Source organism: Solanum lycopersicum, chromosome 4 (genome assembly GCF_036512215.1).
Source record: "Solanum lycopersicum chromosome 4, SLM_r2.1".
Classification (NCBI taxonomy): Eukaryota; Viridiplantae; Streptophyta; class Magnoliopsida; order Solanales; family Solanaceae; genus Solanum; species Solanum lycopersicum.
This window is the reverse complement of record NC_090803.1, coordinates 1,041,976-1,053,511: the sequence shown is the minus strand read 5'-3', so window position 1 is coordinate 1,053,511 and position 11,536 is coordinate 1,041,976. Positions and strand designations below refer to the sequence as shown.

General features: G+C 35.0%; 1 protein-coding gene across 1 annotated transcript; it reads right to left on the bottom strand.

Annotated features, from left to right (window-relative positions):
* Positions 1–11,137: 11,137 nt before the first annotated feature.
* LOC101265914 (E3 ubiquitin-protein ligase MPSR1-like) lies at positions 11,138–11,536 on the bottom strand. The gene has a single exon (XM_069296369.1). It carries the CDS (start codon positions 11,534–11,536, stop codon positions 11,138–11,140), a length of 399 nt encoding a protein of 132 aa, XP_069152470.1.

Below are 11,536 nucleotides of genomic sequence, written 5' to 3'. Positions count from 1 at the left end.
GGTATTTGAAAGATGATTAATAATTTGGGTCGACTTGGTGGAACAGTCTTCCCGTACTCTACCCAGATATACAGATGCTTGATCATTGGGTCTTATAAACCAAAATTGTTGTAGTATACTGAAATTGAAGTGAATGGTTAAATAGGGTAACCAAGAAGAAGAAGAAGAAACAATTGGTTCAACGCTAACAAAAGATTTCTTGAAACAGTCATGGCATACAAACTCTGTTGGAAACATATTGCAATTTTTGAGAGACGAAATCAATATTTTTTTTTTACTAATGGGAGACTTAACCCATTTCAAGTTTATTTATAATATTACTATCAAACCTAAACTGATTAGGAATAGGATTAGTGAGTTTCTATATTAAAAAAGGAAATACGTGGGGGGGAATTTAGAGAAGTACACGTTTTTAGGGGAATACTACATAAATTGGGAACTTCTAATATTATTTGTAGTTTTATATATGGAAAAGAGAACACGTTTTGGAAATATTTTATAAATTGGGAAGTTCGAATATTATTTGTATTTTTATTTATGGAAAAGGATACATTTTAGGAAATACTCCATTAATTGGAAACTTCGAATATTATTTGTAGTTTTATTTATGGAAAAGTAATAAAAAAGAAATTGTTGATTGAACTTACCAATGCTCTCTCTCACTGTGACTTCCAGGCTAATAAGACCATAATTTCAGTACTGAAATCATAAAAGATGTTGCATTGCTATAACTTCGATGTCTGAGGTCAACTTACACGCACATAGCTAAATATAGCAAGTCAAAGTCTCAAAGATATAGCTACATCAAAAATCGCTTTTTTTAGGTAATTTTCACATATGGCAAATAAAAAATTCATATTTTTATGCTATAGCAAAATTTGCATAATTGCGCTCCATAACAAACATATAACTGTATAATTTGCTGGCCTCGCTATACATATACAATTGTATGATTCGCTGGCCTATTTCGCTGCAATTGTATAATTCGCAATTGTATAATTCGCTAGCCTATTTCGCCGCAATATGGGTATAAAATTTGCTTTGCATACAATTGAATCGAAGTAAAATATTTGTATATTGTATAATTATAAGTGTATAGAAGAAGATATATGTTTTTCTCTCGCTTTATACAAAAACAGAAACACAATTTATACACATCTATTGTATAAAGCGAGAGAAAATTGCATTTCACTGCAATTGTATAATTCGCTAACCTTTTTTGCTGCAATATTTGTATAAATTTGCATTTGTAGACAATTGAATAGAAGTAAAATGTTTGTAAATTGTGTAATTAAGTATATAGCACGAAGATGTATGTTTTTGCATGTGTATATACAATTTTCTCTCACTTTATACAAAACAGAAACACAATTTATACACTTCTTTTTGTAAAAAGCGAGAGAAGCGAGCAGAGAGAGAGAGTGGCGAGCGAGAATAGGAAAGTGGCGAGCGAGAATGGGAGAGAAGAGACTGACAAACTTTAGCAAACGTTTGCTATGGTGCACAATTAAATCAAACAATAGCTACTCCATTTATTTTAGGTTATTAGTTTGCTATTATATACAATTATCCATTTTTTTTAAAGACAAGGCACGCACTATTCATTTTATCTCCAAAACTAAATCACAAATTCGACAGCTTGAGTAAAATTGACAGGGCAAGACATGTGAGAAGCATAAGCGATTAAGCGGGTAACAAGTATAAGCTATAAAACGAAGTGTGCATTCTATTCTATTCTAAGAAGAGAAGCAACTCATACTAACGACCACACAAACATAAAATATAAGTTGCTCATCAAATTCAAGCTCAAATGTAACGATAACCAAATCTGGAAATCATACCTTATAGAACTCATGTTGAGGATGTGAAGGACCAGGTATTTCATTGTATACCTGCATAAGCTTCGTCTCTACTGCACTTAACTGGACGTCCTCCACATTTGCTAGCGACCTAATATCTTCAACATTTCCCAAAAGGGAACAATACCGTCCATTTGAAAAGCCTATACTTCATCCATTTCATTATCCCTTACTCTCTGATCAATAGGAAAGAGTGAGAAAAAATTGTTCAGTAAGAAATCTGATTCTAAGAGTTTACCAATAAACAAACAAGAGGTGAATACACCCTGAAATAATAATGGGAAACAAGCACAATACTACAGAAGAATGTATACAAAAACTAACAGAATGTGAAAAATGTAAACACCAACAGAGAAACAAATGTTACAAGAGGCATAATAAAAAAGATGAACATGAAGAAACATGATTAAGCAATTAAGAAGCAACATGAGATATATACAACTACAAACAGGTTATTTAAAAAAGAAACAAGGAACCAATGACATGGTAACTAGAAGTCTAGAACTAACTCTGATGTTCTCTTGAAAATGAGGAGGAAGTTCTTTTGCATAACTTTTGGAAAGCTTAAAGTACAAGACAAAACTCATTCCTTAACCATCAGTTTCACACTGAAAAATTGCAGTAGGATATAAGGGTACTTGTAAAAAAGAAAGAAAAATCGGCGAAAACAGCATCTTAGCTACTCAAATGAGTGAATATTTTAATATAAAATGAGCCAGAGCTTGTATGGTACCTGAATACACTTATTCGCTTAAAGCTAAACTAAATGGTACCTGAATATTCACTACAAGAATGGATGGAGGTGTCCCTGAGTGTTCAATGAAAGGAAATTCCATCAACACCAAAAGGATAATATGCAGCCTAATTTGCTGCAAATGCTACAGTCATAAAATCTCCAGCCAATTTTTTGGCAATTGTCTTGGCAGGCTTAATCTGAAACTGTGGAAATCAGAGAGAACCCAAGGGAAAAAATAAAAAGGTAAAGGGGAAACCACCACAACCAATTCAAAATGGGAAGGATGAGATAAAATAGATTGATACTGAAACAACCAGTAACAATAATGAGAGCAGCCAAAAGAAGGTGACGAGAAAGTTGTCAAGCGCGAAAGAGAGCTTTTATCACACTATGAATCACAAGGTATGGACTTCCAAGAAGCTTCCTTTAAGGTCATTGAGAATCTCCAGGGTGCTCTCTTCAGGGGGCTCAACACTTCTCGAAATGACAAGACTCGCAACAATAATAGGAATGTGTCATCTGAAACCTCTAGAAAACTCGACGTTATCAGTGCTTGACTGCTCAGCCTTGACATGAAAGTTGACTCCAAGCCAGGCTAACCTCCTCTGGTGGCCTTCTTCAAGTTCTCCATCGTGTTGCAGAATCGGTAGTCCAAATTCGGAACTCTGTTAGAAATGATAATAACTCAAAGTGTTGGGTATGTAGCAAGAATTGATGGGAAATAGAGGGAAGGAGAGGAATTTGAAAAGTTTAGAACTTGAAAGGTTGGGAACTTGAAAAGTCCTCTAATGCTTTATTGAAAAAGGCAATAGTCCCTCATCAGTAGTGGAAATGAAAATAGGAGAGTTTAAATAAATAAACACTCCTATTAATTGTTAAAAGGGTTGGAAAGAGGGACCCCTCGCGCCGTCGTCGTCGCTCGCTTCAGCTTTGGCAAATGATCGAGAGATAATTTTTTGGCCAAAAATATTTTCAACTCTTTAGTTAACCCGATCCGACTCGGATCCGCGTGAGTGACCCGTTTTAAATTCCGTTATATTCAAAATTTCCCGCCATGACTGTTCTGAAAGGTTGCAACTTTCAGGAACAGTCAATACCATTTGAAAGTTTGCAACCTTTCATTAATGGTCGTATCAATTCTGAAAGGGTAGCAACCTTTCAGAATATATTATTCTTGCCTATAAATACCATTCAGTCTTCAGAATATTTCCTAACGAAATTTTCTGATCTTCCTTCTTTTTAAAAACACATATATTTCTTCGTGTACTTTACTGCTGTGGATTGATTCTCTGACAGTAGAGTTTTTGGTATCTATACTCTACTGATTAAGATCATTTTACCCTGGAGGTTATATTCCAAATCAAACCTCGGATACTAGAGGGTAATAATTTCCTTAAGGGGACACTGTGAATTCAGTGGACTTGATTTTCTTCCTGGATTTTTCAAAAGAGTATTCCAAATTCTGGTAAGTTTTACAAATTAAATTATTTTTTACAAATAAATTTCTGTTCATCTTATTTACTGGTTCTAAAAATCTCAGTTTCTTCGTGTTTCTGAATGATTTATTACAACCAGTAATTTATGTTTTTCTTAACACAGATTGGCAACAATCTTAAGGAAATTAAATAAATCTGTGTTTCTGGTGGAGACAAAAATCTTTGTGATTTTATACTCCTTTAAGTCTGCAATTATAATTTATTGCTTACTTATATTGTATCAATTTTATTTATCAGAAATGGAAAACACTGGTGTTACAGTGGTTGTTGCTGCACCAACCCGAACTCTTGTATCATAAGCAGAGAAACCGGGTAAATTCACAGGTGTGAATTTCAAAGGATGGCAGCAACGAGTATTTTTCTGGCTTACCACTCTTGGTCTGCAGAAATTTACAAGTGAAGATACTCCAGTTCCTGCTGATGATATGCCAAACAGGGAAAAATTTATGATTGTTGAAGCATGGAAACAGTCAGACTTCCTATGTAAAGGTTACATTTTGAGTGCTTTAGAGGATGACTTATATAATGTCTATAGTGCGATAACAACTTCAAAAGAGTTGTGGAATGCACTTGAGAAGAAATATAAGACAGAAGATGCATGCTTGAAAAAGTTTGTGGTCGCAAAGTTTTTAGACTATAAAATGACAGATAGTAAAACTGTTGGATCACAAGTGCAGGAACTTCAACTTATTCTCCATGATCTGATTGCTGAAGATATGGTAGCAAATGAAGCTTTTCAAGTGGCTGCAATGATCGAGAAGTTGCCTCCTTCGTGGAATGATTTCAAGAATTATCTAAAGCACAAGCGTAAAGAAATGAAGCTTGAAGATCTTGTGATTCGGCTCAAGATTGAGGAAGATAACAGAAATGCCGAAAAGAAGTCGCGTAAGAGTTCAACAATCAATGGAGTTAATATTGTTGAAGAAGCTTCTACCAAAGACAAAAAGAGAAAGAAGTCCAACGGGCAAAAGTCAGAACAGGCCAAGAAGAAATTCAAAGGCAACTGTTATAATTGTGGCAAGGCTGGTCATAGATCTTCTGATTGTCATGCTCCAAGAAAGGACAAAAATAAAGGCAAAGGCAAAAGTCAAGCAAACATCGTGGAAAAGATAGAAGATGCGGATGACTTGTGTGCAATGATATCAGAATGTAACTTAGTTGGAAATCCCAAGAAGTGGTTTCTCGACTCAGGTGCTACTAGACATATTTGCTCTGCAAAAGAAATCTTTGCAACATACACTCCTGCTGAGTACGATGAAGATTTATTCATGGGAAACACAGCAACAACAAGGATTGCAGGAACTGGGAAAGTAATGTTGAAAATGACATTCGGCAAAGTGTTGACTTTAAACAATGTTCTGCATGTCCCTACTATTATGAAGAATTTAGTTTCTGCTGCACTACTTGTTAAGAACGGGTTTAAGTGTGTCCTAGTTAGTGATAAAGCTGTAATAAGTAAGAATGAAATGTTTATAGGAAAGGGCTACCTCAATGCGGGTCTTTTCAAACTAAATGTAATGGTTATTGACAGTATTAATAAAAATTCTGCTTCTGTTTACTTATTGAAGTTAAGTGATTTATGGCATGCCCGTTTAGGACATGTAAATTACAAAGCCTTGCGAAAATTGGTTAATCTAGAAGTATTGCCTGATTTTAAATGCGATAAGTCGAAATGTGAAATTTGTGTGGAAAGTAAGTTTGTTAAACATCCTTACAAGTCTGTTGAAAGAAATTCTAAAACTTTAGACTTAATTCACACAGATATATGCGATATGAAGTCAACACCATCTCGTGGTGGGAAAAAGTATTTTATAACTTTTATTGATGACTGCACTCGATTTTGTTATGTATATTTGCTTAATAGTAAGGATGAAGCAATTGATGCATTTAAGCAATACAAAAATGAAGTGGAAAACCAATTGAATTTAAAGATAAAAATGATTCGGGGTGATAGGGGTGGAGAATATAAATCTCCTTTTGCAGAGATATGTTTGGAATATGGTATTATTCATCAAACTACTGCACCTTATACACCACAGTCAAATGGTTTGGCAGAACGGAAGAACAGAACATTAAAGGAAATGATGAATGCCTTAATGATCAATTCTGGTTCACCGCGAAATCTTTGGGGGGAAGCCATCCTTACAGCTAATAAAATACTCAATAGAGTACCCCATCGAAAAACACAATCAATTCCATATGAGTTGTGGAAAGGAAGAAAACCCAACTTGAAATATTTCAAAGTGTGGGGGTGTTTAGCCAAGGTAGAGGTTCATTTACCTAAGAGGGTTAAAATTGGACCCAAAACAATAGATTGTGTCTTTATTGGGTATGCTGTGAATAGTAAAGCCTGTCGATTTTTGGTTCACAAATCTGATAATCCTGAGATTCATGTTAATACGATAATTGAATCAGATAATGCAGAATTTTTTGAAAACATATCCGTATAAAACTGAAAGTGAGTCAACAAGTGAAAGACCTAAACGACCACGAGAAGAATCAATGGAAAATATTCTAACTAGTGAGGAACATAGGCGAAGTACTCGACAACGAAAATTTGTTTCTTTCGGACCAAATTTTGTAATACTATTGCTTGAAAATGAGCCTCAAACATTTAAAGCAGTTATGTCTTCGTCAGAGTCAACTTATTGGAAAGAAGCAGTCAATAGTGAGATTGAATCAATTTTAAGCAATCACACTTATTTCCTCCAGGAAATAAATCTTTAGGATCAAAATGGATCTTTAAAAGGAAAATGAAACCTGATGGGACTATTGACAAATATAAGGCTAGACTGGTAGTCAAAGGGTACAGACAAAAGGAAGGTCTGGACTACTTTGACACATATTCTCTAGTAACAAGGATAACATCAATTAGGATGTTAATAGCACTAGCAGCAGTGCATGATCTTAAAATCCACCAAATGGATGTAAAGACATTTGGTGGAAGAAATTTACATGGAACAACCTGAAGGGTTTATAGTTCCTGGTAAAGAAAAGAAAGTGTGCAGACTTGTGAAGTCACTTTATGGACTCAAGCAAGCACCTAAACAATGGCATGCTAAATTTGATCAAATAATGTTGGCAAGTGGATTCAAGATTAACGAATGTGATAAATGTGTTTACATTAAAAACGTTATGAATCATGAAGTCATTGTTTGTTTGTATGTTGATGACATGTTAATAATGAGTAAAGAAATTGACGATATAAATGCTACTAAGCGCATGTTGTCCAGCAAGTTCGATATGAAAGACTTAGGAGTTGCTGATTTGATCTTAGGGGTCAGGATTATCAAAACTCCCCAGGGACTAGCATTATCTCAATCTCATTATATTGAAAAAGTATTGGATAAGTTCAATTGCTTGAATTTCAATGTAGTCAAAACTCCAATTGATTTAAGTTGTACATTTAAAAACAATGAAGGTCAAAGTGACTCTCAATTGAAATATGCTAGAGTGTTGGGAAGTTTGATGTATATTATGAATTGCACGCGACCAGATATAGCATGTGCTATTAGTAAACTGAGTCGGTACACTAGTAATCCAAATCAAACTCACTGGATGGCTATGAAACGTGTGTTGGGTTATCTAAAATGGACACAAAATTATGCTTTGCATTATAATAAATATCCTGCTGTGATTGAAGGATATAGTGATGCAAATTGGATCATCGGGTCAAATGATGTAAAATTCACGAGTGGTTATGTATTCATACTTGGTGGAGGAGCTGTCTCTTGGAAATCTTCCAAACAGACATGTATTGCTCGCTCCACAATGGAATCTGAATTCATTGCTTTGGATAAGTCTGGTGAATAAGCGGAATGGCTCCGGAATTTGCTAGAGGATATTCCATTCTGGCCCAAACCTGTTGGACCAATTTGCATACATTGCGATAGTCAAGCAGCAATAGGTAGGGCAGGGAGCGTTATGTACAACGGAAAGTCTCGTCATATACGACGTAGACATAACACCATAAGACAACTGCTCTCTAGTGGAATTATCACAATTGACTATGTAAAGTCAAGCGATAATGTGTCAAATCTACTAACGAAAGGCCTAGTGAGAGAGGTAGTTGAAAGATCATCTAAGGGAATGGGTTTACGGCTTAGGACAAGTCAGCGTGACCGTAACTCTATCTAGCAGACTGGAGATCCCAAGAGCTAGATTCAAGGAGAAAAACAAAGTTGTGGCTGACGGTTCGACATTGTCAATTAACTCAATCCATTCTCATGATGAAGACAATGTTCAGGAAAAGGTTAAGACTTTAAGGCTTGTTAATGAGGTAATAAAGCTTAAAGTTTTTATTGATTTGCTAAGTTTGGTAGATTTGATCAAATAGTGTATCTACGAGATGACACGGTTTGAAATCACCTATGTGAGTGTGAAGTGAAAGCCGCTTCAAAGAGAATTTTATGTCAAAAACCTATTCTCTATACACTCATGAAACCAGGAGGTGTTCATGGCTGAAACGAACACAACCGTAAGAATCATAAACAGTAAAGGGTTAATTGTGTGACATATGGTTGTCTAGGTATACACCGAAGTTCGACGGTTCAAAGATATCACATCTACCGATTGACCGAGTATATCCGACATATGTTCACTACGGAAAGTCCAAGGGGAAACCTACTTATCCAGATGCAATTAATCATTGCTTGTAAAGTACACAATTGTTCGTGCATTCCTATGTTATAACTATTCCCCATCAATGTGGGGGATTGTTGGGTATGTAGCAAGAATTAATGGGAAATAGAGGGAAGGAGAGGAATTTGAAAAGTTTAGAACTTGAAAGGTTGGGAACTTGAAAAGTCCTCTAATGCTTTATTGAAAAAGGCAATAGTCCCTCATCAGTAATGGAAATGAAAATAGGAGAGTTTAAATAAATAAACACTCCTATTAATTGTTAAAAGGGTTGGAAAGAGGGACCCCCCTCGCGCCGTCGTCGTCGTCGCTCGCTTCAGCTTTGGCTTTGGCAAATGATCGATCGAGAGATAATTTTTTGGACAAAATTTATTTTAATTATTTATTAATTAATTTAAATGGCCAAAAATTATTTTCAATAAATTAGTTGATAACAGAATTTAACCGAAATATTTTCAACTCTTTAGTTAACCCGATCCGACTCGGATCCGCGCGAGTGACCCGTTTTAAATTCCGTTATATTCAAAATTTCCCGCCATGACTGTTCTGAAAGGTTGCAACTTTCAGGAACAGTCAATACCATTTGAAAGTTTGCAACCTTTCATTAATGGTCGTGTCAATTCTGAAAGGGTAGCAACCTTTCAGAATATATTATTCTTGCCTATAAATACCATTCAGTCTTCAGAATATTTCCTAACGAAATTTTCTGATCTTCCTTCTTTTTAAAAACACATATATTTCTTCGTGTACTTTATTGCTGTGGATTGATTCTCTGACAGTAGAGTTTTTGGTATCTATACTCTACTAATTAAGATCATTTTACCCTGGAGGTTATATTCCAAATCAAACTTCGGATACTAGAGGGGAATAATTTCCTTAAGGGGACACTGTGAATTCAGTGGACTTGATTTTCTTCCTGAATTTTTCAAAAGAGTATTCCAAATTCTGGTAAGTTTTACAGATTAAATTATTTTTTACAAATAAATTTATGTTCATCTTATTTACTGGTTCTAAAAATCTCAGATTACTTCGTGTTTCTGAATGATTTATTACAACCAGTAATTTCTGTTTTTCTTAACACAGATTGGCAACACAAAATAGCAACAGATCACAAATCTCGTTGGTTAGCAATGCTTGCTTGTAGTCATGGTTTTTCTACTTCTGAAGTAGAGCTTTATTGAACTTATGATATGCCAAAAAATAGAAAATTGTTCTCTTAAATAATAATAATAATTTGCCGCAAACTCTTTCTTTTTGTCCCTGCAGAAGTTAAAGTAAGTGAAAGATACAACGTAAACAAAAGTAGAGGGAAGTTGCATTGACATCCAGCATGCATACACAAACTATGATAATCATAACATGCACAAGACACATCTAACTACACCCACATGGATTTTCCCTTGGCTTTTCTACTTTTTTTGTAAATAAATTATTTCATCTACACATTAGTGCACGCCCTCAAGACACCTCCATAAGTAAATTGATGCTATGAAGGGCCTAGATCAGTACTGGCAAAGCAGTCCAACACTGAATTAAGTGGTTATGTGTGGGATCCGGGTTGATAAATAGAGATTTGGGAGAGCAAAATAGGTTGATGTGAATTATGATTGTGCTTAGACAAAGATGTGTGCCTGTCATCCCCAATTCTCTCTTAGTCCCCTCATATCCTTCTCCTTTATAGTTACTGTTATTTTTCGTGTTCTTCGTATTGTAATTGCTCATTTATGTATGAATCAAAACTTATTAGTTAGTTCTCTGTTGTTTATTGTTGAGTTGAGGAAATCACTATAACCATTTTATTGTTTGCTACAACTGATTTGCCCACACAAACAAATACATCAAGGGATAAATGACAGTTCTTTCAGGCAATATATTACACTATTTCAGCCAAACTCAATTTATCAGCTCAATTCAATTTGACTCGCCCAAATTCAGTTCAATCGACTCATTCGATACCTACCAATAGTTATAAGATTTCAGGGAAGGCAATTTACTACATTCCTATTTATCATTCTTTTGCATGGATAGTTTTTCCCTTTCTCTACAGAAAAACCGTTGTAGCAAATGAACTAAAAACCGCTACCATTATTTTCGATTGGATTAAAAAAAATACACTCATAAAATAATCGTATTATTTCTCCAATAATTTAATGCGACAAAATAATAATGTAACTTTAACTAATAATTATAAAATAGAAACAATATTAACTAACATTAAAGGACTAATTAATTACACAATTTGAAACCATTCAAACAAAATAACATATTATTCCAACAAATATTTTTATAATACACCATTTTTTTGGTTCAGTGTAGTACTACTGCATACATTATACATGAAAGAATATCAACTTAGCTACAAAATTGTTCTTGGCTTTAGATAGTTCGATCTTTTAGGCAGTGTTCGTCTAATCGGTTGGCATCTCAAAGCGGCAAAGCGGACAGTAATGGCTATTTTGTAACCACTTTGTAATACACTCAGCATGAAACATATGAGAGCAAGGCAACCGCAGTACATCAGTTTCCTCACCTAGCTCATCTAGACATATCAAACACTCATCGTTGCTATTTCTTTCATCGGCTTCCATCGGCTCTAGCAACTCTATTGATGATTCACTAGCCGGTACCATTCCATCCACGGACGATGATTCTTCCAATGCTGACAAAATTCTACCATCGCAACAGTGATCAATCTGTAAGTCCACGTCCACACATACCTCTGACATCTCAGAAGTAATATCAATCCCTTGCAACTTACGAATTGTTTCTTCAACTATAACGTGTTGTTGATCTTCAAACTTGTCCAT

What these genes read in the sequence shown, in the direction of transcription:
- LOC101265914 (XM_069296369.1), bottom strand. Translation starts at nt 11,536, where the DNA reads ATGGACAAGTTTGAAGATCAACAACACGTTATAGTTGAAGAAACAATT.